Genomic DNA, 24,449 nt, shown 5'->3' with positions numbered 1-24,449 from the left:
CTCTGATCTTTATTATGTCCCTCTGTCTGCTGACCTTAGGCCTCATTTGTTCTTCTTTTTCCAATTTCGATAATTGTGACATTAGACCATTCATTTGGGATTGTTCTTCCTTCTTTAAATATGCCTGGATTGCTATATACTTTCCTCTTAAGACTACTTTTGCTGCGTCCCACAGAAGTTGGGGTTTTGTGCTGTTGTTGTCATTAGTTTCCATATATTGCTGGATCTCCATTTTAATTTGGTCGTTGGTCCATTGATTATTTAGGAGCATGTTGTTAAGCCTCCATGTGTTTGTGAGCCTTTTTGATTTCTTTGTACAATTTTTTCTAGTTTTATACCTTTGTGGTCTGAAAAGTTGGTTGGTAGGATTTCAATCTTTTGGAATTTACTGAGGCTCTTTTTGTGGCTTAGTATGTCGTCTATTCTGGAGAATGTTCCATGTGCACTTGAGAAGAATATATATCCTGTTGCTTTTGGATGTAGAGTTCTATAGATGTCTATTAGGTCCATCTGTTCTAGTGTGTTGTTCAGTGTCTCGCTGTCCTTACTTATTGTCTGTCCGGTGGACCTATCCTTTGGAGTGAGTGGTGTGTTGAAGTCTCCTAAAATGAATGGATTGCATTCTATTTCCTCCTTTAGTTCTGTTAGTATTTGTTTCACATATGCCGGTGCTCCTGTATTGGGTGCATGTATGTTTATAATGGTTATATCCTTGTTGGACTGATCGTTTTATCATTATGTAATGTCCTTCTTTATCTCTTGTTACTTTCTTTATTTTGAAGTCTATTTTGTCTGATACTAGTATTGTAACACCTGCTTTTTTTCTCTCTGTTGTTTGCATGAAATATATTTTTCCATCCCTTCACTTTTAATCTGTGTATGTCTTTGGGTTTGAGGTGAGTCTCTTGTAAGCAGCATATAGATGGGTCTTGCTTTTTTATCCATTCTATTACTCTGTGTCTTTTGATTGGTGCATTCAGTCCATTTACATTTAGGATGATTATTGAAAGATATGTACTTATTGCCATTGCAGGCTTTAGATTCGTGGTTACGAAATCTTCAAGGTTAGCTTCTTTACTACCTTATTGTCTAACTTAACTCACTTATTGAGCTATTATAAACACAGTCTGATGATTATTTCCCTCCATTATTATTCCTCCTCCTGCATTCTTCATATGTTGGGTGTTTTGTTCTGTGCTCTTTTTAAGAGTGCTCCCATCTAGAGCAGTCCCTCTAAAATACCCTGTAGAGGTGGTTTGTGGGAGGCAAATTCCCTCAACTTTTGCTTGTCTGGGAATTGGATTAAACAATTGGATAATCATGCTAGATACAGTATCCTTGGTTCAAGGCCCTTCTGTTTCATTGCATTAAATATATCATGCCTTTCTCTTCTGGCCTGTAAGGTTTCTGTTCAGAAGTCTGATGATAGCCTGATGGGTTTTCCTTTGTAGGTGACCTTTTTTCTCTCTCTGACTGCCTTTAATACTCTGTCCTTGTCCTTGATCTTTGCCATTTTAATTATTATGTGTCTTGGTGTTGTCCTCTTTGTGTCCCTTCTGTTGGGATTTCTGTGTGCTTCCGTACTCTGAGCAACTATTTTTTCCCCCTTTTTGGGGAAATTCTCAGCAATTATTTCTTCAAAGACACTTTCTATCCCTTTTTCTCTCTTCCTCTCCTGGGACCCCTATAATGTGGATATTGTTCCTTTTGGATTGGTCACACAGTTCTCTTAATATTGTTTCATTCCTGGATATCCTTTCATCTCTCTCTGCATCAGCTTCTATGCATTCCTGTTCTCTGGTTTCTATTCCATCAATGGCCTCTTGCATCTTATCCATTCTGCTTATAAATCCTTCCAGAGTTTGTTTCACTTCTGTAATTTCCCTCTGGACGTCTGTGATCTCCCTCTGGACTTCATCCCTTAGCTCTTGCATATTTCTCTGCAGCTCTGTCAGCATGATTATGATTTTTATTTTGAATTCGTTTTCAGGGAGACTATTTAGGTCTGTCTCTGCAGATCCTCTCTCAGGTGTTGTCTGAACTATCTTGGACTGGACAAAGTTTATTTGCCTTTTCATGGTGACAGCGGTGGCTGTAGGCAGGTTGCAGGTGTGTCAGCTGGGTGAAGAAAGTCCTTTCCTAGTTGCTGAATGCCTTGCCCTTCTCTGCTGTCTGTGTCAGTTACCCCCACTCCTGAAGCAGCCACCGGGTTAGTCCCTTAAGCTGCTGTGGGCGGGGTCTCTGTCAGAGCAGCACAGAGCCCTGCGGGTAGTGGCAGGCATGCCAGGTGCGCTTCTCCGTGATAGCGGTGCCCCTGCCGGGCAGCTGTGTGCCAGCAGCAGCCTTGGGTCTGGCCCGGGCGGCTGTGCATTGGGCTGGGATTCCAGTCGGCTGCTGGGACTGTGCCTGCTCCCTCTGGCTCTGCTGCAGGTGTGTGTGGGGCTCTCCAGCATTGGCCTCTACCAGGCTCCTCTGGCTCCACTGCCGCCGGTGCTCATGAACTGCACCTGGGCTGTTTGGTCACTGCTACTGCCGGCTCGTAAAAGCCTGTCTTGGTCCCCTCTGGTGCCGTTGGTGCACGCGATCTGCTCCTGGTCACTTCTGGCACAGCCTCACCTGGCCTGCGCTGCCACTCTCCCACTACTGGGCTGGTGTGTCGGGGTCTGCGCCAGTTGGAGGAACAACTGGCAGGCTGCTTAGTGCCGTGAGGGGCTTCAGAGCTGTTGCCTCCCCGGGGTTTAGGGCGCCTAAGGTTCCCCGGGATTCCCAGCTGCTGGCTAAGTATGCCGAGACAACTTCATCCAGCTATGGGGTCCCTGTCTCTTTAAGACTTGAAGAAAGCACTCGCTTTTCTTTTGTCTCAAGGGTGCCAGTTGTGGGGACCTGACCACAGGTTTTACTTTTCTGTTTTTCTAATATCCAGCACCCCAGGCACCTTGTGTCTGTGCTCCAGGTATGGATTTCTAGAGCTGGTTGTTTAGCAGTCCTGGGCTTTCACTCCCTGCCTGTTCCAACTCCTTTCTTCCTGCCAGGTTCTGGGGTGGGGGAGCATTCAGGTCCCACCTGGCCATGGCTTGTATCTTACCCCCTTTGTGTGATGTTGAGTTCTCACAGATGTAGATGTATCCTTGCTGTTGTACTGCATCCACTGTTGTCTCTTTTAGGAATAGTTGTATTTGTGGTATTTTCATAAATATATATGTTTTGGGGAGGAGATTTCCTCTGAACTACTCACGCTGCCATCTTCCCATGATCTCCTCTGCTGGCTTTAACAAGAACAACGTGCTTCAGCTCCAGGGCTCTCAGAAACCAAAGTTAGCAGCCTTATGGCACCTGTAGTCAGTTTCTGCCTGTAGATCCTTCTGTAACCCAGGAGCTTTAGGATATTGGGTACTATAGCTTCTCTTGAGTTCTTGTCCTGTCCACACAGACTTGGCTCATCACCATCCTGCCTTAACCCCTCACTGCCACTGTGTTCCCATGAGAGAGAAGATTCCCCAAGGTCTAGGAGCTGACACTGCAATGGGGAAGAAGCATGGCCATTTATTACAGGCTGCCTGGGACCAGTCCCAGTGTATGGGCTGCAGGCTCTGGGCTGGTATTGCTCTTTCCTCAATCCAGTCCCAAATTTTGCTCCTCAGAAGTAACCACTGTTAATAGTTTTTTGTGTATATGGCTAGAAATTATGGATATATAAATATATATATATTCATGTGCATGTGTGCACACACACATGTATATATAGCCAAGAAATGGTAAAATATGGGTGTTAAAAACACAGTCTTGAGCCAGACTGCCTGTGTTCAAATCCAGTTCTACTACTTCATATATGTGCATCTTTAGCAAGCTATTTATCCTCTCGAGTCTTGTTTTCTTAATTTGTTAAAAGGGTATATTAGTGTGCATTACTTCAGATAGCTTAGGAATCCTGTGGTTACGAATTAACCCTTAACTCTCAAGGGCTTAACCCAACAAATGTTTCCTTCTTGTTCATGTTAAACCTCCAACACAGGTTGGTGGGAGTCTGCTTTCTGTAAACATTAATGTTCATACTGGTGGAGGCCCCACCAAATTGTGAAGCTGCAAAATGTGGCTTCAGGGATTAGCACATGCGGGGAAGTTGGGGTTCCTATGGCCAGGATCCTCACTGAACTTAAACCACCTGATGATGTAACTGTCCTGTTGCTAGGCTACCACTTCCACACCTTTAGCCAATAAGCTACTATTGCACTATATAGAGAGTTCAGCCCAGTGCTCTGGGTGGAGGCACAGAGGCTACTGCTCAACCTACTGCTGGGAGAACAAGTCAGGCAATAAACTCTTTCACCCCAAAGAACGTTTCGCTGTCAATTTCTTTGGTCACATTGAATCCATAGCGAACTTGCCCCGGGCTGAAACCCATTGGCAAGACAATTGATGAAAGTCAGCAGGGTTCACTGTTGACCAAGGAAAAAGACAGGCTGCCCTTATGGGAGGGGTGCTTTAGCAGGCTGCCCCTGTGAACAGGGAGACAATGGATTGTCCCTCAATGGGTATGTGGTCTGAGGTGGCTTGCCTCCTAGAGGATTGGGCCCCACCCCAGGATTGGAGGCAAGTGGAGGTGACACCTGAGGCAGTAGGGGTGGCCCTTGGTATAGTAAGTAGATCCTTTGAGAAACAGAGTGCCCATGAGGCAGCAGGGACTGTGGGTTGGCTGCTTCTCACAGTATTAAAAGGGTCTACAAAAGAGACCCAAGAAATGGTGGCATGAGAATGTGAGCTTCAAACTTCTGTGGATTCCCTGAAGAAGGAAATGGTATTGATGTGAGAGGAGGCACATGAGAATGCCGGCAGCAAGGGGCCATTGTAGAGGTAAACAATTCTTTACAGAATGAGACGGCAGCACTGCCAGGTGTTCTGAAGGAGGAAGACACCATCAAGGAAAAAGATGAACTCCTGAGGGAAGCACAGGCAGAGGTGGCATGAGAACATCAGCTGCAAAGCATTGAGGTGAAGGTAAGAGAGCTTTGAAGACTGAGCTAGCATTGCTGCGAGGCACAGTACAAAAGGTAAAGATTATAGCAGAGGAGGCACTCGGGGGGGGGGGGGGGAGAGATAGGTGCCATCAGCCCCAGAAATGGAGGAGCTGGGGAAGGATGAAGGGGTAGTGCCAGAGGCACTGGTACCTCCTGTACTGAAAACATGCCAAATGATTGTAAAGAAAATAAAGACCCAGCTGCTGAAAGTTCCCCAAGGAGAGGAGCAGCCTCCTCCCCAGGTCATGGAACACTCTATGGTCCACCCATATACTTAGGCTGAGCTGGTGGATTTGAGCTCCCAGTTTAGGCAGAAGCCCTCAGAGTCAGTCCCAGCTTGGCTTCTGCATCTGTGGGGCTTAGGGGGTGGATGGAATTGTTCTGTTGGGAGCAGAGATGGGAAAGCCGTCCTCCCTGACGGTGCAGCCTGCCTTGAGGCAGCAATTACAAAATGCACATCAGACCCAAGGGAGTCACTCCCTCCTTGATTGGCTTCTGGATGCACTTCGTGGTGCATGGCCCAATCCGGGTGATCTACCATCCTCTCCTGCTAGACGGAAGAAGTATGCTGAACTCCAACAGGTGCTACAAGAGCTAGGCATAAGAAATGTCATCAGCATTCCAGAGAATTATGGCCCAGATGAAGAGATTTTCACTACTGGGATAAGAAATATTGTGCTTCAAATGGCTCCCACATCCCTCTTTGGGTCTCTAGTGGCCATTCTTTCCCTTCAATTAGGGCATCCTGTAAGCGAGGTGACACATACAGTAGCAGACTTAGGAGAGGCTGAAGCCATGAGAACTTGGAAAGAAATAAGATCTGTTACTCACAAGAAGAATTTACAGGGGACAGGATTAAAGATGGTGGCATGAGAGGTGAGACAGAGGCTTCCTCCTAAAACTGCATATAATATGAAAATATAATAAATACAACTAATCCTGAAAGAGCAAGAGGAAAGAGGACTGTGCTAGACTGCATAGACCTGGAGAAAAGAGCAGACCTCATGGAACAGGGTAATGTACCAAAGATGTGGCTCAGTAGGGCCCAAGCCCTTCCCCCACCCCAGCTCACTGGTGGGAGGAAGAGAAACAGAGCAGGGAGGAAGTGGAGGCCTGGGACCTAGCTGAATATCAAACTCCGGAGATCTGCTCTGGGAGCACAAACCTACATTTCATGGTGCTTGCATGATACTCTTGTGATTAGGGGATTGTAAAGCTAAGACAGGCAGAATTCCTGGAGAGACTGAGATTCCAGCCACTTGTGGAAAGCAGGGACCCATATCTGGCTGCTCTGGGACAAAAGAAAGGTGGGCAGTCTGAGAGACTTCCTAACAAGGGAGCCCTTAGCAAGAGGGCTGCTAAAGGGGCAAGGATTGCACAGAGCTTACTGCTCAGGAGAAAGGACAGGTAGAAAAAATTGTCCAGGTGCACTCTGCCCAGAAGGTTAGGAGCTCTCATGATTTCAAGGTGGTCCAGCTCCCTGGATGGCTACACAGCTCCAAGGACTCCCTCCATGATAGGCAGCCTACTGCACCTTTCTCCCAGCCAGCCCCACCTGGCTCACAAACCGGCAAACTCTACCCTGGCATTAGGCCAGCCAGAAGGAAAATCTGTCTACAGCAAATACAAACACAAAGCATAGAGGCTTATACCTGTGTGCTCAGCCCACTGGTTCAGGCAGTGGAGACAGGCATAGCGGCCAGGAAGCAAGAAACAGCTCTTTCCTCCCCCCAGGCACCAATACCACTCCCCTGTGGCCCCCGACATTGCTTCAGGGGCTGAGCAGCTCCAGAGAATAGAGCTTCTGGACACTAGAGGGCACCATATACAAATATGAAATGCCAAAGGAACCTGGTTCAGAGTAAAATTAATGTAACTCCTGAGAAAGATGACATGGACCTCATGACTCTTCCTGAAAGGGAGTTCAAAATAAAAATCATTAACATGCTACTGGAGGTATGGAAAGATAATCAAAATCTCAGGAATGAATTCCGGTCAGAGATCCATTCATTGAAGAGCACAATGGAGGGTATTAAAAGCATATTAGATATGGTAGAGGAGACAATAAATGAAATAGAAACTACAGAAGAGGCATACAAAGAAGCTGAGGCATAGAGAGAAAAAAGGATCTCTAAGAATGAAAGAATATTTAGAGAAATGTGTAACCAATCCAAATGGAACAATATTTGCATTATAGGGGTACCAGAAGAAGAAGAAGAGAGAGAAAGGGATAGAAAGTGTCTTTGAGGAGGTAATTGCTGAAAACTTCCCCAATCTGGGGAAGGAGATAGTTTCTCAGGCCATGCAGATCCACAGATCTCCCAACACAAGGGACCCAAGGAGGACAACACCAAGACATATAGTAATTAAAATGGCAAATATCAAGGATAAGGACAGACTCTTAAAAGTAACAATTTCAAGATAAGCAAAAGCTGAGAGAATTGACCTCCCACAAACCATCTCTACAGTCTATTTTGGAGGCACTGCTACAGATGGAAGTGTTCCTAAGGTTTAATAGCTGTCACCAGAGGGAATAAAACCACAATAAAGAAAGTAGAACAGCTAATTACTAAGCAAATGCAAAATTAAATTAACTATCCCCAAAGTCAATCAAGGGATAGACAAAGAGTACAGAATACAACACCTAATATATAAAGAATGGAGGAGGAAGGAGAAAAAGAAAAGAACCTTTCAATTGTGTTTGTAATAGCATATTAACTGAGTTAAGTTAAACTCTTAGATAGTAAGGAAGTTAACCTTGAACCTTTGGTAACCACGAATCTAAAGTCTGCAATGGCAGTAAGTACATACTTATTGATAATCACCCTAAACGTAAATCGACTGAATTTACCAATCAAGAGATATAGAGTCACTGAATGGATAAAAAAACAAACCTATCTATATGCTGCTTACAAGAGACTCACTTTAAACCCAAACACATACACAGACTAAAAGTGAAGGGATGGAAAAAGATATTTCATGCAACTAATAGAGAGAAAAAAGCAGGAGTTGCAGTACTTGTATCAGACAAAATAGACTTCAAAACAAAGAAAGTCACAAGAGACAAAGAAGGACATTACATAATGATAAAGGGGTCAATCCAACAGTAAGATATAACCATTATAAATATCTATGCTCCCAACACAGGAGCACCTACATATGTGAAACAAATACTAACTGAATTAAAAGGGGAAATAGAATGGAACACATTCATTCTAGGAGACTTCAGCACTCCATTCACTCTTAAGGACAGATCAACCAGACAGAAAATAAGTAAGGACACAGAGGCACTGAACAACACATTAGAACAGATAGACCTAACAGATATCTACAGAACTCTACACCCAAAAGCAGCAGAATGCACATTCTTCTCAAGTGCACATGGAACATTTTCATGAATAGAGCATATACTAGGCCACAAAAAGAGCCTGAGTAAATTCAAAAAGATTGAAATTGTACCAACCAGTTTCTCAGACCACAAAGGTATGAAACTTGAAAAAAATTACGCAAAGAAAATGAAAAATTCCACAAACACAAGGTGGCTTCACAACATGCTCCTACATAACCAATGGATCAATGACCAAATAAAACCAGAGATCAAGCAATATATGGAGACAAATGATAACAATAATTCAACACCACAAAATCTGTGAGACGCAGTCAAGGCCGTGCTAAGAGGAAAGCATACTGCAATACAGGCCTACCTCAGGAAAGAAGAACAATCCATTATAAGGAGTCTAAACTCACAATTAATGAAACTATAAAAAGAAGAACAAATGAGGCTCAAAGTCAGTAGAAGGAGGGACATCATAAAGATTAGAGCAGAAATAAATAAAATCGAGAAGAATAAAACAATAGAAAGAATCAACGGAAGCTAGAGCTGGTTCTTTGAGAAAATAAACAAAATAGATAAACCCCTAGCCAGGCTCATCAAGAAAAAAAGAGAGTCTACACACACAAACAGAATCAGAAATGAGAAAGAAAAATCACTACGGACACCACAGAAATACAAAGAATTTTATCCAGAGGTGGAGTGTGGGGAAGTTGGGGTTCCTATGGTCAGGATCCTCACTGAACTTAAACCACCTGATGATGTAACTGGCCTGTTGCTAGGCTACCACTTCCACACCTTTAGGCAATAAGCTATTATTGCACTATATAGAGAGCTCGGTCCAGTGCTCTGGGTGGAGGCAGGGAGGCTAGTGCTTCACCTACCTCAAGGAGAACAAGCCGGGTGTGGATAAAAAGAGTTCCTGTGCCCAGGATTCTCACCTGGCCCTCGTTGACTAGCTCACTGCACACCTGTGGGCAATACATGGCTGTTGACTCTATATAACGAGCTCCACTCAGTGCTCTGCGTGCAACACAGTGGCAGGGCTGCAAGGCTGCAGGAGAGCAGAGGCTGGAGTGGTGGCAGTGCTGAGGACAGAGGCCCAGAGGATGGCTGTGCGGGATGACTGTGCAGGGAGGCCCAGAGGACGGCTGTGCGGACAGAGAGGCCCAGAGGCAGAGACTGGCTTACTGCATACAGACTCACTCTGAGTGAATGGGATTTTAGTAACTGACCTGCCAACTGGAAATAAAGTTGGGTATAACCCTTTCACCCCAAGAACATTTTGCTGTCAATTTCTTTGGTCACATTGAATCCATAGTGAACTTGCCCGGGGCTGAAACCCAGTGGCAAGACACTGGGTAATAAACCCTTTCACCCCAAAGAACATTTTGCTGCCAATTTCTTTGGTCACATTGAATCTATAGTGAACTTACTCAGGGTCTGAAACCCAATGGCAAGACAGCACAACATGGGAAAGAAAGAGAACGGAGAAGTCATATGCACACCTTACTGCCTTCAATCAGAAATGATAGGTAAATAAAGAGTTGTAGCTGTATTTTGAACCTCCTTAAATATAAGTGAGATTGAGCATCTTTTCACCTATTTATTAGCAGTTAGTATTTCTCTTTCTGTTAATTGTCCATTCATGACCTTCCCCCATTTTACTATTGAACTTGAGTTGCCTCTTAAAGCACAAATAGGAAGAAGATGAAGAAGCAAGATGGTTCAGAGCAGAGAGTGGGCAACACATGACCAGGCTAGGGTGAGGGGAGAGCACAGAGCATTCAAAGAGCTGCCAGTGGTTAAGTGGGATGAGGGGTGAGAGGCACAGAATGGAGTCTCAATACATAATGAATGCATGAATGAATGAGAGGCAGAAGAAAGAGGAGAATGGAGAAGTAGGCAGGGGACAGGTTGTGCTGGATGCTGTAAACCATGGAAAAGAGTGTGGACTCTTTCCTGGAGCCATGATAGGTTTGGTGCAGGGCAATGGCATCAGATCTGCATTTTTGAGAGATCATATAGCTCTATGTAGCAAACTGATTATAAGAAGAGGCTGTTGTAATAGTCCAGGTGAAATATGGTGGTGATTTGGGCCAGACCAGTAGTAATTGGGATGGAGAGAAGAGGAAAGAAAAGGAGAGATTCAAGAATTTGGAGTAGAATTCATAGGAGCTGATGATCAGAAGATCTGGGAGAGAGGAAGGGAGGAGGCAGCATGGAGGGTTCAGTCTCCAGTGTGAACGGTGGAGGGACAGGTGGAGCAGCGAAAGATAGAGAAAGAAACTGGCTTAAGGGGGATGAGTGCAGGGAGAAAACTGTCCCAGTGCGCTCTTAGTAAAAGCTTGACTTTGGGACATGCAGAAAGGTGGTAAGGAGCAGGCAGAAGGGCTCTTGCGTAAGCCCTAGGAGATGAGGTTCTAGTGTCTGCTCCTCCCTCACTAGCTCACATGGGCAGGGGAGGGGAAAGGAATGGTCCACCAGCTCTTCTGAGCTCTTCACCCTAGAAGTCTATGAGTGGAATTGTATCTACTTGGATCCTAAAGGCCTTGAGAGAAGACCCTCCACAATAGGTCTGTGAGGAAGAGAAGCAAGATATTAGTATTTTTTAAATTGAAGTATAGTTGATATACAATATTATATTGGGTTCAAGTATACAACATACTGATTTGAGAATTGTCTACATTATCAAATGCTCACCCCAACTAGTGTAGTTACTATCTGTCAACATTGAAAGATGTTACAGAACCACTGGCTATGTTTTCTATGCTGTACTTTAATCCCTGTGACTAATTTTGTGCCTCTTTTTTCTCCTTCCTTTATTTCACCCACCTGCCTCATCCCCTCCCCCATGGTAACCACCAGTCTCCTCTCAGTGTCTATGAGGTTCTTTGTGTTTTGTTCATTTGTTTTGTTTTGTTTAGATTCCACATACAAGTCTAATCATATGGTATTTGTCTTTCTCTGCCTGGCTTATCTCTTAGAATAATACTCTCTAGGTCCACCCATGTTGTGGCAAATGGCAAGATTTCTTTCTTTGTTATGGCTGAATGATATTCCATTGTGTTTATATACCACATCTTCTTTATCCATTTATCTATTGACGGACACTTTGGTTGCTTCCATATCTTGGCTATTGTAAATAATGCAGCAATAAATATAGGGATGCATAGATCCTTTTGAATTAGTGATTTTGTTTTCTTCAGGTAAATTGCCAGAGGTGGAATTGTTGGGTTGTATGGTATTCCTATTTTTAGTTTTTTGAGAAACCTCCATACTGCTTTCCACAGTTGTACCAGTTCATGTTTCCACCAACAGTGTAGGAGGGTTTCCTTTCCTCCACATCCTCGCCAACCCTTGTCATTTCTTGTCTTCTGGATAGTGGCCATTCTGACTGACTTGAGGTGCTATCTCATTGTGGTTTTGATTTGCATTTCCCTGATGCTTAGTGATGTGGAGTGTCTTTTCATGTGCCTGTGGCCATCTGTGCCTTCTTTGGAAAAATGTTGATTCAGGTCCTCTGCCCATTTTTTAATTGGGTTATTCTTTTTCTTGGTGTAGAGTCATATGAATTCTTTATGTAGTTTAGATATTAGCCCCTTATCAGATGTCATTTGCAAATATTCTCCCATACTTTGCAAATATTCTTTTCATTTTGTTGATAGCTTCTATTGCTGTGCAGAAGCTTTTTAGTTTGATGCAGTCCCACTTGTTTAGTTTTGCTTTTGTTTCCCTTGCCCAGAGAGACATATCCAGAAAAAAAACTACTTATCCTGATGTTCAAGAGATGCCTGCTTATGTTTTCTTCTATGAGTTTTATGGTCTCATGTCTTACATTTAGGCCTTTAATCCATTTATAGTTTACTTTTGCATATGGTATTAGTGATCCAGTTTCATTCTCTTGCATGTAACTGTCCAGATTTCCCAACACCAGTTATTGAAGAGACTGTCTTTTCCCCATTGTATATTCTTGCCTCCTTTGTCATACATTAATTGGCCATATATGTGTGGGTTTACTTTTGGGCTTTCTGTTCTGTTCTATTGATCCATGTATCTGCTCTTGTGCCAGTACCATACCATTTTAATCACTGTAGCCTTCTGGTGTAGCTTGAAATCAGGCAGTGTGGATACTCCCAGCTGTGTTCTTTCTCAAGATTACTTAGGCTATTCAGGGTCTTTTGTAGTTCCATATGAATTCTAGGATTATTTGCTCTATTTCCTTGAAAAATGCCATTGGTGTTTTGATAGGGATTGCATTGAATCTGTAAATTGCTTTAGGCAGGATGGCAGATACTGGCGTTGTGATTCCCATTTGGCAGATGAAGTTCAGTGACTTATCTGTGATTATACTCATGGTAAGTGGCAGATCCAGGATTCATCTCACTGCAGGGCACATGGCCCGAGGCCACACAGCCTCACAAGATGTTCCCAACACTGCCTGGTTTTGAGTAAAACCTAAGAGACACAGGGAGGTCTCCTCTAGACCTATATCTTCCTTTGTTTCTCAAAAAAGTCAGAGTTTGACAAGCAGTATATTAAAATCCCAAAGCTACTGGCCTCTGCTCCACCCTTAGATCTGTTCCCTAGAGTCAGCCATTTTCAATTCTACTAGCTCTTCCTTCTGTTATTTACCTCTAAAATATGTCTAAATTTTACTTAAAATTTCTAATTGTTACTATGTTCTGATTTAACAGTTTTAGACATTGTCACTGACTTCCTACCCTGGAAGATGAGAATTTGGCTCTGTGTGTTATTGCTGCATCGCCTGCTCCCCTTTCTCCCAGATTGTTACAGTACAGGTTTAGGTTCAGTGCCTGAATCCGACTGGGAACTATTATCTACCATTGAGCTATTTAGTGCACCAAGATTGCATTTCCTTTCTTGTGCAACCTCTTGTTTTCCCTGGAATTCATAATTGCCTCATCTTAAATTTGTTTAGCTGTCTATTAGATATCCATTAGTTACCATTAATTCATCCCCAAACTCTTCACAGATGCGTTAATCTCTTGATATGTGCAAACACATCAGTAATTTATCAGTTCCCTCCCCTCCCCCACCATTCTCAATTTCCTTGAGGATATCGTTACAGGAGCCCAGCATCCACTTGTGACAATCTGGTCTCATGCACAGCTGTCACCACCAAGGTCTTTGAGGCACCTTGGGTGCACAATTTAAGAAGGTGCTTGCTCTTAGTGTTGGGCAAATATTGGGTCAATATTTGCCAACCCTGAGGATGAGTGTCTCCTTAGATTTTGTGCCCTAGGCGCCTTGCTTGCCTCACCCCAGTCCTGGCCCAGGTCACTTCCTTCCTTCATTAGATCCCTTTTTTCCTAGGTCCCATGTGTTCCTCTGTCATGGCTTACTCCCTCATTTTTGTGGAGAATATCCTCCATTGGTTTCCTGAGAAAGGGACATGGGAGACAAACTACCTGAGACTGTATCCCTGAGAATGCCTTTATTCTATCTATTGGCTTAGGTAGAATTTGGCTGCATATAGCATTATCTTGGCTGTGTCTAGTCTAAGTATCTGAGTCCAGGGTCTCTTTGGTTCATTTTTCAGAGAATAACCCTTCCATCATCCAGTTGTATAGGGAGAGGGAGGGGGTCTGGGGTTCTCACTACTTCTCTGATAGGCTCTCAATGAAACCCTGTGTCTTACACCCACTTTTTGTGACATCTGGTGGCTCCAAATTCTGAGTCTTTCCAGCACAAACAACCTTGCTCTTATAGGTGTGTTCCCCTTGCAGGTAACTAGGTTTCAGTTGTCTGTGTTCCAGGTCAGTTACTCCCTCCTCCATCCACTCTCCAGCATGCAAACATTTTGCTGATCTCTTTCATCCACCCTTGGCATCTCTCTAATTCTCTTTCTCCTTACAGATCTATATCTTTTAAATTTTTTGTAATTTTCATGAGGATCCAGCAAGGAGTCAAGATAAAAATTTGCATTCAATCTGCCATGTTCAACCAGAAGTGTTTTCTGTCTTCTCTTTTATTTTGACCCACTTTCTCTCAGTTTTATTCTCAGCTATTTTAAAAACTGAGTCCTGTAATAATTCTGAGTGTGACTCCCTATGACTCACCTCCATTAAGTCTGTCGTAGCTACTCTAACATAGAGTTCCAGCCTTACTGGAGCTTAACGTAGCCCAATACCTTGTTCTTTCCTAGCTTGTATTTGCCTTTGTTTCTTGTCTGCCGCCTTGTATGACCCCAATATGGCTGACAGTGGGTTTTCTTTTTCTCTGGTATTTTACTATATTGATGCCTCACAGACATGAAGACGTGGAGAGGAAATGCGAGCGGGAGGAAAACTGTTCCTGGCTCTGTCTTCCCAGGACTCTCAACCTCTGGTGGCAAGATTGGTGTGACCCAGCAATACCTCCCTGCCATTGAATGTAGCCCACAGTAGCATGGGAGCAGACACTGGGGAGTAGAGGGCTTACTGCATGGAGCACAACTGGGGAGGAAATACCTTGCCTTCTAGACTCAAAACAGATTCTCAAGGCCAGAGAGGAGTCGTAGGGGAAGTGGGGTGGCTGGGGATTTGGGCCCATGGGCTATGTGAGGAAGTGAGAGCATTGAGTGAGCATGGGTGAGAGTGTATGCAACCATGGTGGGGGGTTAGGTTGAGGGGGCAACAGAACCCTGATGGGAGGGCAAGTGTGAGAGGCTGTTTATAATTCATTAACTCTGGGCTGGATTCCCTTTAGTAACCATTGTGACCCTTGGCAACCTCTACCTGGTGGTGTTCATGATGTTCGAGCCTGTCACTGTGCTCATTCTCACCTGGTTGGCTTTTGACTGGAAGACCCCTGAGCAAGGTAAGGGCCCTGCTGGGGCTGTGTTGCCACCTGCCATAGCTCTTTCCCCTTTTCGTTTTATAATTTTGAGAGGCTGTGGCCAATTCCCAGGCAGCCCTTCAGCCTGTCCCTCCCTGGGAAGCTGAGGGAAGGGTTCTTTTCAAAGTGCTGGAAAGGCACATAACAGAACTGGAGTGGGTTAGGGGAGGGGCAGCTAGTAAAGCAGAAAGTTATGCCTGTCTGAAATTGGCCTGGCCCTCACATGCCAGAGCCCATCCTGCTTGTCATTTAAGCGGCCAGGACACAGCAGAGGTGGGAGCACCCTGTGGCAGGCCCAAAGGGCTCTGAAGATGGTGGGGTGGGGGTGGAGGTGGGGTGCAAAACTTGCCACATTGGTTCTGTTTTCAGGTGGCCGCCGGCTTGCTTGTGTGAGGCATTGGTGCCTGTGGAAACAGCACTGTGATTATTTCTCCATTAAGGTGAGTAGTCCTAAACACTCATCTGGGTCCCAGGCTAGGCCCCAAGTCCAGTGGCAACAGTGGGGTCGGGGGAGTCATTCACGTAGAGGGCCATGTGAATGGTGCCCTCCCGGAGTTGTGTGTGACCGAGCATGTCTGGCCTGACATAGTGGCCCTTCCTCTTCCAAGGTTCTGACTAAAGGGGGTGTCCTCCTCCCTGGTGGACTCTCTTCCCTCCTGACTCCACTTTCCTCCACAGCTTTCAAAGACTCATGATATCTCCCCTCAAGGACAACTACAGCTTTGTCTGCCACCCTCATGGGCTCCTGGCCCATTCATACTTTGTTTGGCCACTTTGCCACAGAGACCTCAGGCTTCTCCAAGATCTTTCCTGGCATTGTCCCCCATATGCTCATACTGGGAGCCTTTTTCTGGGTGTCTTTCCTCAGAGACTGTATCATGTCTTCAGGTGAGTTGGGTCCTAGGACAGAAAGCCAAAGCAAAAATGGTTCCCAGAGGGAGAAGTGTTAGGGGGAATGGCTGAGAGCAGGGCCAACTCTGATCCCCTCTGGTCTTAAAAAGCTACACTAGGTTCATCTGCCTGATGTTGAGGCTCTCCCCACTTTGGAAGAGGTAGCAAGGAAAGTTAGGAGGTTTGGGAAGTAGTCAATGACCTTTTGCCTTTTTCTGCCTGCCAGGACTCTGCTCTGTGGGCCAATCCTCTATGGACTTTCTGCTCACCCATAAAGGCACAGGCAACATGCTAGTTGTGGTCACTGGTGGTCTGATGAGTGCAGATACAGCCTGTCAGGTTCTACCACCGTGTTCTTGAAGAACTGGACTGGCTTTATACACATACAACATGGGTAAGGACAGCTTGGTCCAGACTGGGGAGGGAGACTCCAAAAGGCCAGGGGTTTTAAGGAAATTTTATCTAAAAAGGGAGGGGGAGAAACACTTCTACATTGGAGTAGAGCCTGGGCCAGGTCCGGAAGGTATTTTGTTTATGAAGAAAAGCTAGAGGCCAGCCCTGCTTTGTTCTCCCTCTCACAAGCCTCTTATCTGGGCTAGTTCCTCTATACAAGGTAGCTGGCTGCAGCGCCAATTCAGAGACAGCTAAAATTACTGAGTGGGTTAAAAGGAAGAGAGCTAAGTGAAATAAATGGCCCTTGGATCTTATCTTCCAGTGTTTAAGGCTTGGGGGTTCACAGGAGGGTCTGGGGCTTGCTTTGTTCAGCTTGCTGTTTCTTTGCCACCACATACCACCCATGGTAGACTGTAGGGTCCTCACACTCAGCCTGGGACTAGGCCTAGCTAAGTTAGGGGCTGAGGAGTCTCTAGGCAGACCCAGGGACTCCTGTGGTCAGCATCTCTGGCTTTCACCTGGTTTTCTACCTTTCCCGCTATCAAAGGCCATGCTTTTCCTCTGCAAGGTGCCTCTTCCCCCTGCCTATGCCTTTGGGGAGACAGGCCTCTATGATCAGCACATTTTCATTCCTGGGGCTTGGTCAGTTGCTTCCAGGAGTGGTTTCAGAGAATGGTAGATATCTACCCTTGTGCTTTACATGGGTGTGGCCTCACTGAGAACTCCTGGGGCTTTCTGACCTATAGTAAGCCTGTGACCACCATTGGTGAGTGGGCCCTTCGGTTGGCAGCCTTGTCTAAGATAAAGGGTCCAGTTCTGAGTCTGAACCTTGGCTCTGGCTATATCCAGAGGCAGGGAGGCTGGCCAGGTTGGGTGGTAGGGTGGAGGTAAGGGTAGGGAGAACCTGGGTTTGAGGGCTGAGACCCGTCCTGAGGGGCAAGGTCTTCTGATATTCTTCTTTTCCTTCTCTGTGTCCTCTGTCAGTCAGGAAACCTCTACCACTGCCCAAGATTGAGAACCCGAGCCCGGATTCTGTGGCTAAATACCTTGCATTCTATATCAATGCCCTCTGCAAACTGTTTAACCAGCATGAGACCAAGTCTGGCATCTCAGAGACCCAGGAGCTGGTGAGTCTGACAGACATCCCCACAGCCTGTCAGCCTGAAAGGTATGGATCCCGTGAGACAGGAGGATGAAAGTCACCTATGGGGCTCTGGCTCTTGATTTGGCCAGTCCTCACTGTAAGCAGGGGCTTTCCATTTGGTTGTTTTCTGGGCCTCTCTTTTTCCTTCATCTTCCTCTTCTCTGACTTTTCCTTTGGGTCACAAGGGAGATAGCGTCCAAAGGCAGGGAGGGCTCTAGGGGAGAGATACCCCTCCCTCACATGCTCACTCAGCACCAGCACTGAGGAAAACAACAGATAATAAAAAGGTCATCTTCTGATACTGCTTCTGCCCCTACCTGGTCTGGTTTGAGGGCCTGCTACCCTTGCACATGGCTTTCCTTCCCTAGCTCTCAAGCAGCCCACTCTCCTGGCACTGAGCCTCCTGCAGAGCCCGGTGCCTGGAGATCCAGTGGGCTTTGAGTTGAGGTTCCACCACCTTCAAGCCATGTGACTTGGAGCAATCCATCACCTCTGAGCCTTAGTTTCTTCATCTGGGAAATGGGACTAAGATTCCCTCCCCTGCTTACCTCAGAGACTGCTGGTAAGATCAAATGATACTGAATGTGGTTGAACTTTTTAAACTGGAAAGCTACAAAAAATTAGTCTCCTCCAACCATTTTGCCTATTTCCTATCCCTGCAAACAATGTCCTAAATTTCAGGGTACCTCAATGTTTAAAAGAAAGCTTACAGTGTAGGATCTTGTCAACTGTCCTTTGAAAGTCTAAGTAATTGATAGCCCCTAGCACTCCTGTTCCACACTCAGTTTCTACCTCCTGATGCTACAGTCGAATGGGTCAGGCTCAGGCCTACTGTGCCCTGGCTTCCTCCAGCAACCTGCCTACCCTCGCTAACTCTGCCCTTTCTTAGTGAGTCATCTGTCCTGCTCAGGATAGAGGTGAGGCACCTGGCTTCCAGCAGCCATAAAGAACTCTCTTTCCACATGGTGAGTCTCTTGACCCAACGGTTGTTGCCAGTGGTGGGTTGCACAGTTTGACCCACAGCCCCCTTTTTCTATCAGTCTTGGGTGGCTGCCATTTGGTCCTAGCAGTTTACTTGCACCGACTTTGTCAGTATGGTCTAGAACATCCTGTGTATTCACTACATTGTGGTCTGCTGCCCCTACCCTGGATGCCTGCCTCATGTGGTGAGTTGTACACAGTAGGGCTGTCTCTGTACTTCATTGGCCAGAGCTGATTTTCCCTGAGTTCCCCATAAGGTGTTTTTCAACAAGCTCCAGGCTTTCCATGACTGGTTTCCTTTATAAAAATCTATTTCCAACCTAAGGCAGCCAGGGGGACCCACCTGGGCTCCAACACCCAACACATGCACACCTCAGCATGAGTTTGGCACAGGCTACCACGTGCATGTTGCGGTCTTTGTGCCACATTCTCTACCTATGCAGTGGGGGCCAGGGTAGCTGAGAAAAGTGCCCAGAACTCTCTGAGGCCAGGTGTTCCTGAGCTGCTATCTGGCCTTCTTCTGGTGAGCCTCTTCCTTATGTCAGCCTCCACAGGGCTTCTCTGTACAGAGAACTTAGGGCCAAGTGGCAGAGGCAGTGTGGCTGAGCAGAAATTGCACTAGACTTGGAACCAGACCAGGCCAACACACTAGTTGCTATCAAATGTGATTGCACATTGTAAACTGGAGAGCCACACAGAATTATTCCCTTGCAACCATTTGGCCCATTTTCCATCCAAGCAAACAAAGCCCTAAATTTCATGGCACCTCGATGTTTAAAAGAATGTTCATGCTGTAGGATCTTGTCAATAGTCTTTTGAAAGTTTAAGAAACCTTTCTACTTGGGTGACCTTGGGTGAGATACTTAAACTCTTGAGCCTTGGTCTCCTTATCTGCAAAATGGGATGATAGGTTATGGGGGGCTGGAGGCTGGATTTTCACAAGCTGTTTTGGGCCCAGGCCCGAAACATGTTATAGATACCACAGTCTCAAGCAGAGGGTGACTCTATGCTATGTCTCTGCCTCAGGGCAATGTTCCTTTAAGCAGGACCTCTAGCCTACAAGACATGCAGTCACAGGAAAAGACTTAAGGTGGGGGAGATAGGGGTGTGTGGTTTGGATGAGATGTTCTGATAGGAAATGTAGACTACCTTCCTTCTGTTGTCTCCTCTGAAATGGGTGTCCTCATCCTTCCCCTAGCTCATGAGTGGCATCACTTGCAAAGAAGCAGTTAGCATGCAAGATGTGCTCAAGCCAATTTCAAGAACAGGGGGAGAAAAGCTTTATTTGCAAAGAATAAACCATTAATTTACACAAACATACATCCCACTTTATATACATTATATATAGTTTATATACACAGTCTCTCACACTGGGTACTGACCTCTAAAACAGCACTGAGCCCGCTCCAGGCCACTCTCACAACAAAGCCCACCCCTCCACCTCAGCTGGAAGCTTTTTGAATAAAAAAATTACATACCCCAACCCCTCTTAGAGAAAAACAAAAACCCAGTTCCCTCATTATGTTCACATGGCTAGGGGAGCCCTCCAGGCAGGTACAGGGCTTGAGGCAGTGCCAGGGTGGCCTCAGGACTTTCTGGTGTCAGGCCTGTCCAGAGCCTTCCAGTCCAGAGCTCTGAGCTGGGAGAATGCCTTGGCGGGAGGAAGAGTTCTGATGAAGGATGCAGCTATTCTCTCCCTGCCTGGTCAGGTCCCTGAAAGGGGCTGAGCCCTTCCAGCCTTGAGTCTGAGGGTAGAAGAAAGAAGGGGGCCATGTGGGACAGGGACTGCTTCCCCCATGCTCTGTGAGTCTGGAGGTCAGTGCTCGTTCCCCTCGGGTAGGTCACCTCTGTTTCCACATGAGTAACATGGCTACCTGGATGTAGGTTGGGTTAGATTTCCTCTAAGAGTCTTTTTAGCTCTAAATTTCTCTGTATCTATTTGCAACCACCAGAAGTTCACAAAACACATACACACACGTGGGTCAAAGTCTTTGTTTACCTCCAGGGTTCCTAGACCTTTCCTGTCAACAAAAGAAATTTGGCTCAGGATGGATGAGGCAGAAATAAAGCAAAGACTACATTTTCCAAGGAACCAGGAGCTGAGCAGTCCCCAACAGCTGCCTTTTGTGCCAGCCTTGGCTGATAAAGCCCAAGCAGCTGGCAGAGGCACCCGCCATGCAATTTCCCTTCAAATCTCTGCCATCTGCTTGCTCACAAATATCCTCATCGCATTCTCCATACAAGCTTGGCCCTCTGGGAAACTCACATGATCATAATTCCAAACTCTTTCGAAATCTATTTCCACACTTTCTTATTAGTAAACCGTGTTACCATTTTGCCAGTAACTTTGCTGCCACAGGGCTCCCCGGCTACTTATTGCTTACCTCGCTCTAGGGTTCCCTTTGGGGGCTCACAGTGAATAAAGGGTCCTGTGCAAATCCTATTTCCCCTATGATGCCCTCCAGATCTGGAGAATAGTATGGGTATTAGAATGTCCTTTAGGGGCACAAGTAGGAAGCCTTTTCCTTCCCTCTCCTCATATCCTTTTGGCTCTGGAACCAGTCCTCTGTAGGGTCTTCCCTCCATCCTGAGATATCCTGGTAGCACAAAGGTCTCTATAGCATGGTAGAAAGAGATAAGAAGTCACTTACTAGCATGGGAAGGGGGCCAGCTCCTGTAAGCTGCCTGTAGGGTAATGGAGGGAGGACCTTGCCTGCAGCAGGGGCTCCACGCACAGCAGTTTCTTGGGTCACTGGGTGGGTAAGAGAACAAGAGGGCTATCGGTGCTGTGGGTACTTGGCGCCTGCTGCTTAGACATGGTGCCAAGACAATTCTTTGGCCCACGAGAGCTCTAAGGCTGATGGCTGTTTCCGAAAGAAACATCTTACCCTTTTGCCACAGAGCATCAGCAGCTGCCCTGGCAGCCAAGAGAACAGGCATTGCCATCAAGGGATGAAAATGAATATCTCTGGGGTTTACCCGAGGACCTTCAAGAGTTTGGGGTCCCTATTACCATTTTTACTGGTTCTCTCAAGATCCCAAGTTCAACACAGTGCTGTGGCATAAAGGAATAGCTTTGGAGTCAGACCTGGCTGAAACCCCAAGTCTGTGACTTAAGCTGGGTGAGATCCTGGTCAAAGCACTTAACTTCTTTGAACCTCATCTAAACAATGGGATTTATAATATTACCAAAGGAGATAGTAAGAGAGAATGTACTTTCTAATTTTTAAGGAGAGGTTCTCATCAGTTCCTGCTCCAATTGAGGACTGTCTGAGATACTTTATCGGGGCTGGGGCCAGACAGAAGCCTAAAGCCTGCCTCCCTGGAGGTTGCCATGCTGTCATCCACAACCAGTCAGTGGCGGCATCGCCCACACCACCGCTTCCCCTAACCCATGAGGGCCAAGCAGTGTAGTTGCTTGGAAAGAGAAGGCACAGCTGCAAAATGAATACCTGTTGTTCTTGGTGGATGTCAGCTGCCCAAAGGAACTTATTCTCCATCTCTTTGAAAGTAAAATTGTTTCAGGAGCAAGGGTAGCAGACTGTACAAGACTGGCCTTCCCAGCTTTGGGCTAGACCCAGTGTGCAGGAGCCAGGCTGGGCCCTGGCCCTTGAATGGTCCCACCATATGATCTGCTGGGAAACTTGAGGTTGGCAAGCTGACAAGAGGGCAGAGCCCCACGCAATGCCTGGACGCTGTCTCCTCCTAAGCCTGGATTCGAGGGAGCACCCCTGGAATCTCTGGTGATTACACTCTGCTGTGGCTTTCTGAAGTCAGAACAAGGAAAGGCAGGTCAGGAGGGCACCAGCTGCAGTGCTTTCAGATAAGGCCTGGGCTAGCAGTTGCTTGGGTTGCCACACATTTGGAAAAAACCCTCTGTCCTATCCCCATCTCTTGCCCTTCCTGGGTCAGGTGGAAAAGCTCTGTCTTGTGGATGCCCAGGAGCAGTCTAGAGTTTGGGAATTTTAGAAGGCTATCATGGTGGCTTCCTAAATATTGGAATTTGAAGGGCCTTCTGGAGGTCTTCCAGTCCAGCCCTTTGCCCCCAAATACAACTCGACTAGATGAGTATTTATCTTGGTTAAGAGATGGAGAATTCTCTTTGTGCCGAGGTAATCTAACAAGGATCCCCAACTCGCATAAGCACAGGTCCCAGGTTAGGCACCTGTCTCAGACAGAGGTAGGCTCTGTGGAGAAAGAAGGCAGGAGTTCTAGTCAGGCAGGGAAAGGGGACAATTGGGAGGAGACCCAGGGGGTTTTCTGAGTGTGGAGCACAGCTGCAAACAAAGTGAAAGACATGTGGCTCCATGTATGGCTTCAGGTTCTTATACAGGCAGGTTTGTGCTTATGCCCTGCAGTCACTTCAAGGAGGAGAGAACCTCTTGTCCCCAAAACCCAGCAAGCTGCCAACAACATGGCTCTCAGCCTGAGTGGGAAGAGCTCTCTGACCCTCTGGCAGCCACAGTGCAGAGCAGCAAGAAGGCTTCCACCACCCAGGATGCCCGCTTCGCAGCGTTCTTCCTTGGTCTCTGCCACAAGCACCTGCCTTTTCCCTCCTTGCCCCTCTCCTTAGGCTGCAGCACTCCCTCCCAGCCCCAACCCCACCCCCCAACCCCAGCCAAGAAGGGAGCAGCAGCCTGCTCGGGGTCAGAGGCTCACCCCCACAGTCTGGAGGATGCCTCTGCTTTTTCTTGCTTGCTGCCCTGGACCCTCATGTTAGTGCAACAAACCATAACTCTGACAACGGGGACCTTGAGTTTGAAGTCATGCCAGAAGCCAGTCAACATGGATCCAGGGAAGGTTTTGCTTCATGTAAACCCTGGGGCTCTGTCAACTGTCCTGTTAACTCAAGGTCATTCTGGAAAGTCAAGCAGGCCTTGTCATCCTGGAGTCACTGGGGAATAAATAGCATGAGGGAATTTCTCTCTATGGCTGCAACACCCATGTACCTCACTCCACAGCAGCATTTTGAGGTTCTGGAAGTCCTGGCTCCCAGACCTGGGGCAGGGATGTGGGCAGGGGCAAAATAGGGGAAATCTAGGATGCAGGAGCCTCGCCCAGCCTGATGGCCCCAAAGAAGGTGGTGTGCTTGCTCATATTGATGGAGATGTCGGCATGCACCATCTTGATGGCAATCTTCTGCCGGGCTTTGAGAAGGCAGACGCCCGCGGTGTAGCAGGTGTTGTAGTTGGTCTTGCCTGTCTCAATGCTGCGGGTGCACTGGAGGAAGGGCTTCTCATCCACCACCACCTCATAGCTGGCAAAGTCAGTGAAGTTGATGTAGTAAACCTGGGTGAGAGGCAACAAGAAGGGATTGGGGGAGAGAGGAAAGAGGGTAGGACCCTCCTCTGGGATGAACACATAGGACCTTCTCCATGGAGCTGCTGGTACACCTCATGAAGGGGTCGTGCCACCTGAAGGCATGCTAGGTAGCCAATAGGAAAGGCAGGTTGACAGGCTCATGCTTGTCTTTCTCCCACTCCATGAGGCTCAGATGGCCGAGCAAATCTTTCTTTCACTGGTCCATTGGTTGTAAACCCAGTGAGGGCAGGAACCATTTTTTATTGGCTCCTTAGCCCCTCCCGTGCCCCTGCCCTCCTCGGCCCTGGCCTGAAGCATAGTACTCTGCACTCTCTAGGTGCTCAGCGAGTGCCACAGGCACAAACAGATACAAGTGAACTTCCAATTTCGAGCCTCAGGAACTGTTTGCGGATAAACTTTGAAGTCACTTGATTCCTCAGAGAGGGCACAGTAACACTCGCCATGCACTTCCTCAGCTCTTTAGCTGACTGCGGCTCACTCAACCCGCAGGCCTTCCCTCTGCTGTGGCTGAATTTCCCTCACTGATGCTCAC

General features: G+C 46.6%; 1 protein-coding gene across 9 annotated transcripts in view; it reads right to left on the bottom strand.

The window, feature by feature from the left end:
• Positions 1-19,826: 19,826 nt before the first annotated feature.
• Positions 19,827-24,449, bottom strand: part of EDA (ectodysplasin A) — a 629,675-nt gene continuing 625,052 nt past the window's right edge. For 7 of the 9 annotated variants that reach the window (XM_037003021.2, XM_073228152.1, XM_073228153.1 and 4 more), the window contains one exon: positions 19,827-23,884. In XM_037003021.2, the coding sequence (XP_036858916.1) occupies positions 23,633-23,884 (252 nt within the window). In that variant the 3' untranslated portion in view covers positions 19,827-23,632. The remainder of the gene's footprint in view (positions 23,885-24,449) is intronic. The other 2 variants (XM_073228156.1, XM_073228158.1) reach the window with 1 other exon arrangement.

This window comes from Manis javanica, chromosome X, assembly GCF_040802235.1.
Source record: "Manis javanica isolate MJ-LG chromosome X, MJ_LKY, whole genome shotgun sequence".
In the NCBI taxonomy this organism is placed as follows: Eukaryota; Metazoa; Chordata; class Mammalia; order Pholidota; family Manidae; genus Manis; species Manis javanica.
This window is presented reverse-complemented; position numbering and strand designations above follow the sequence as displayed.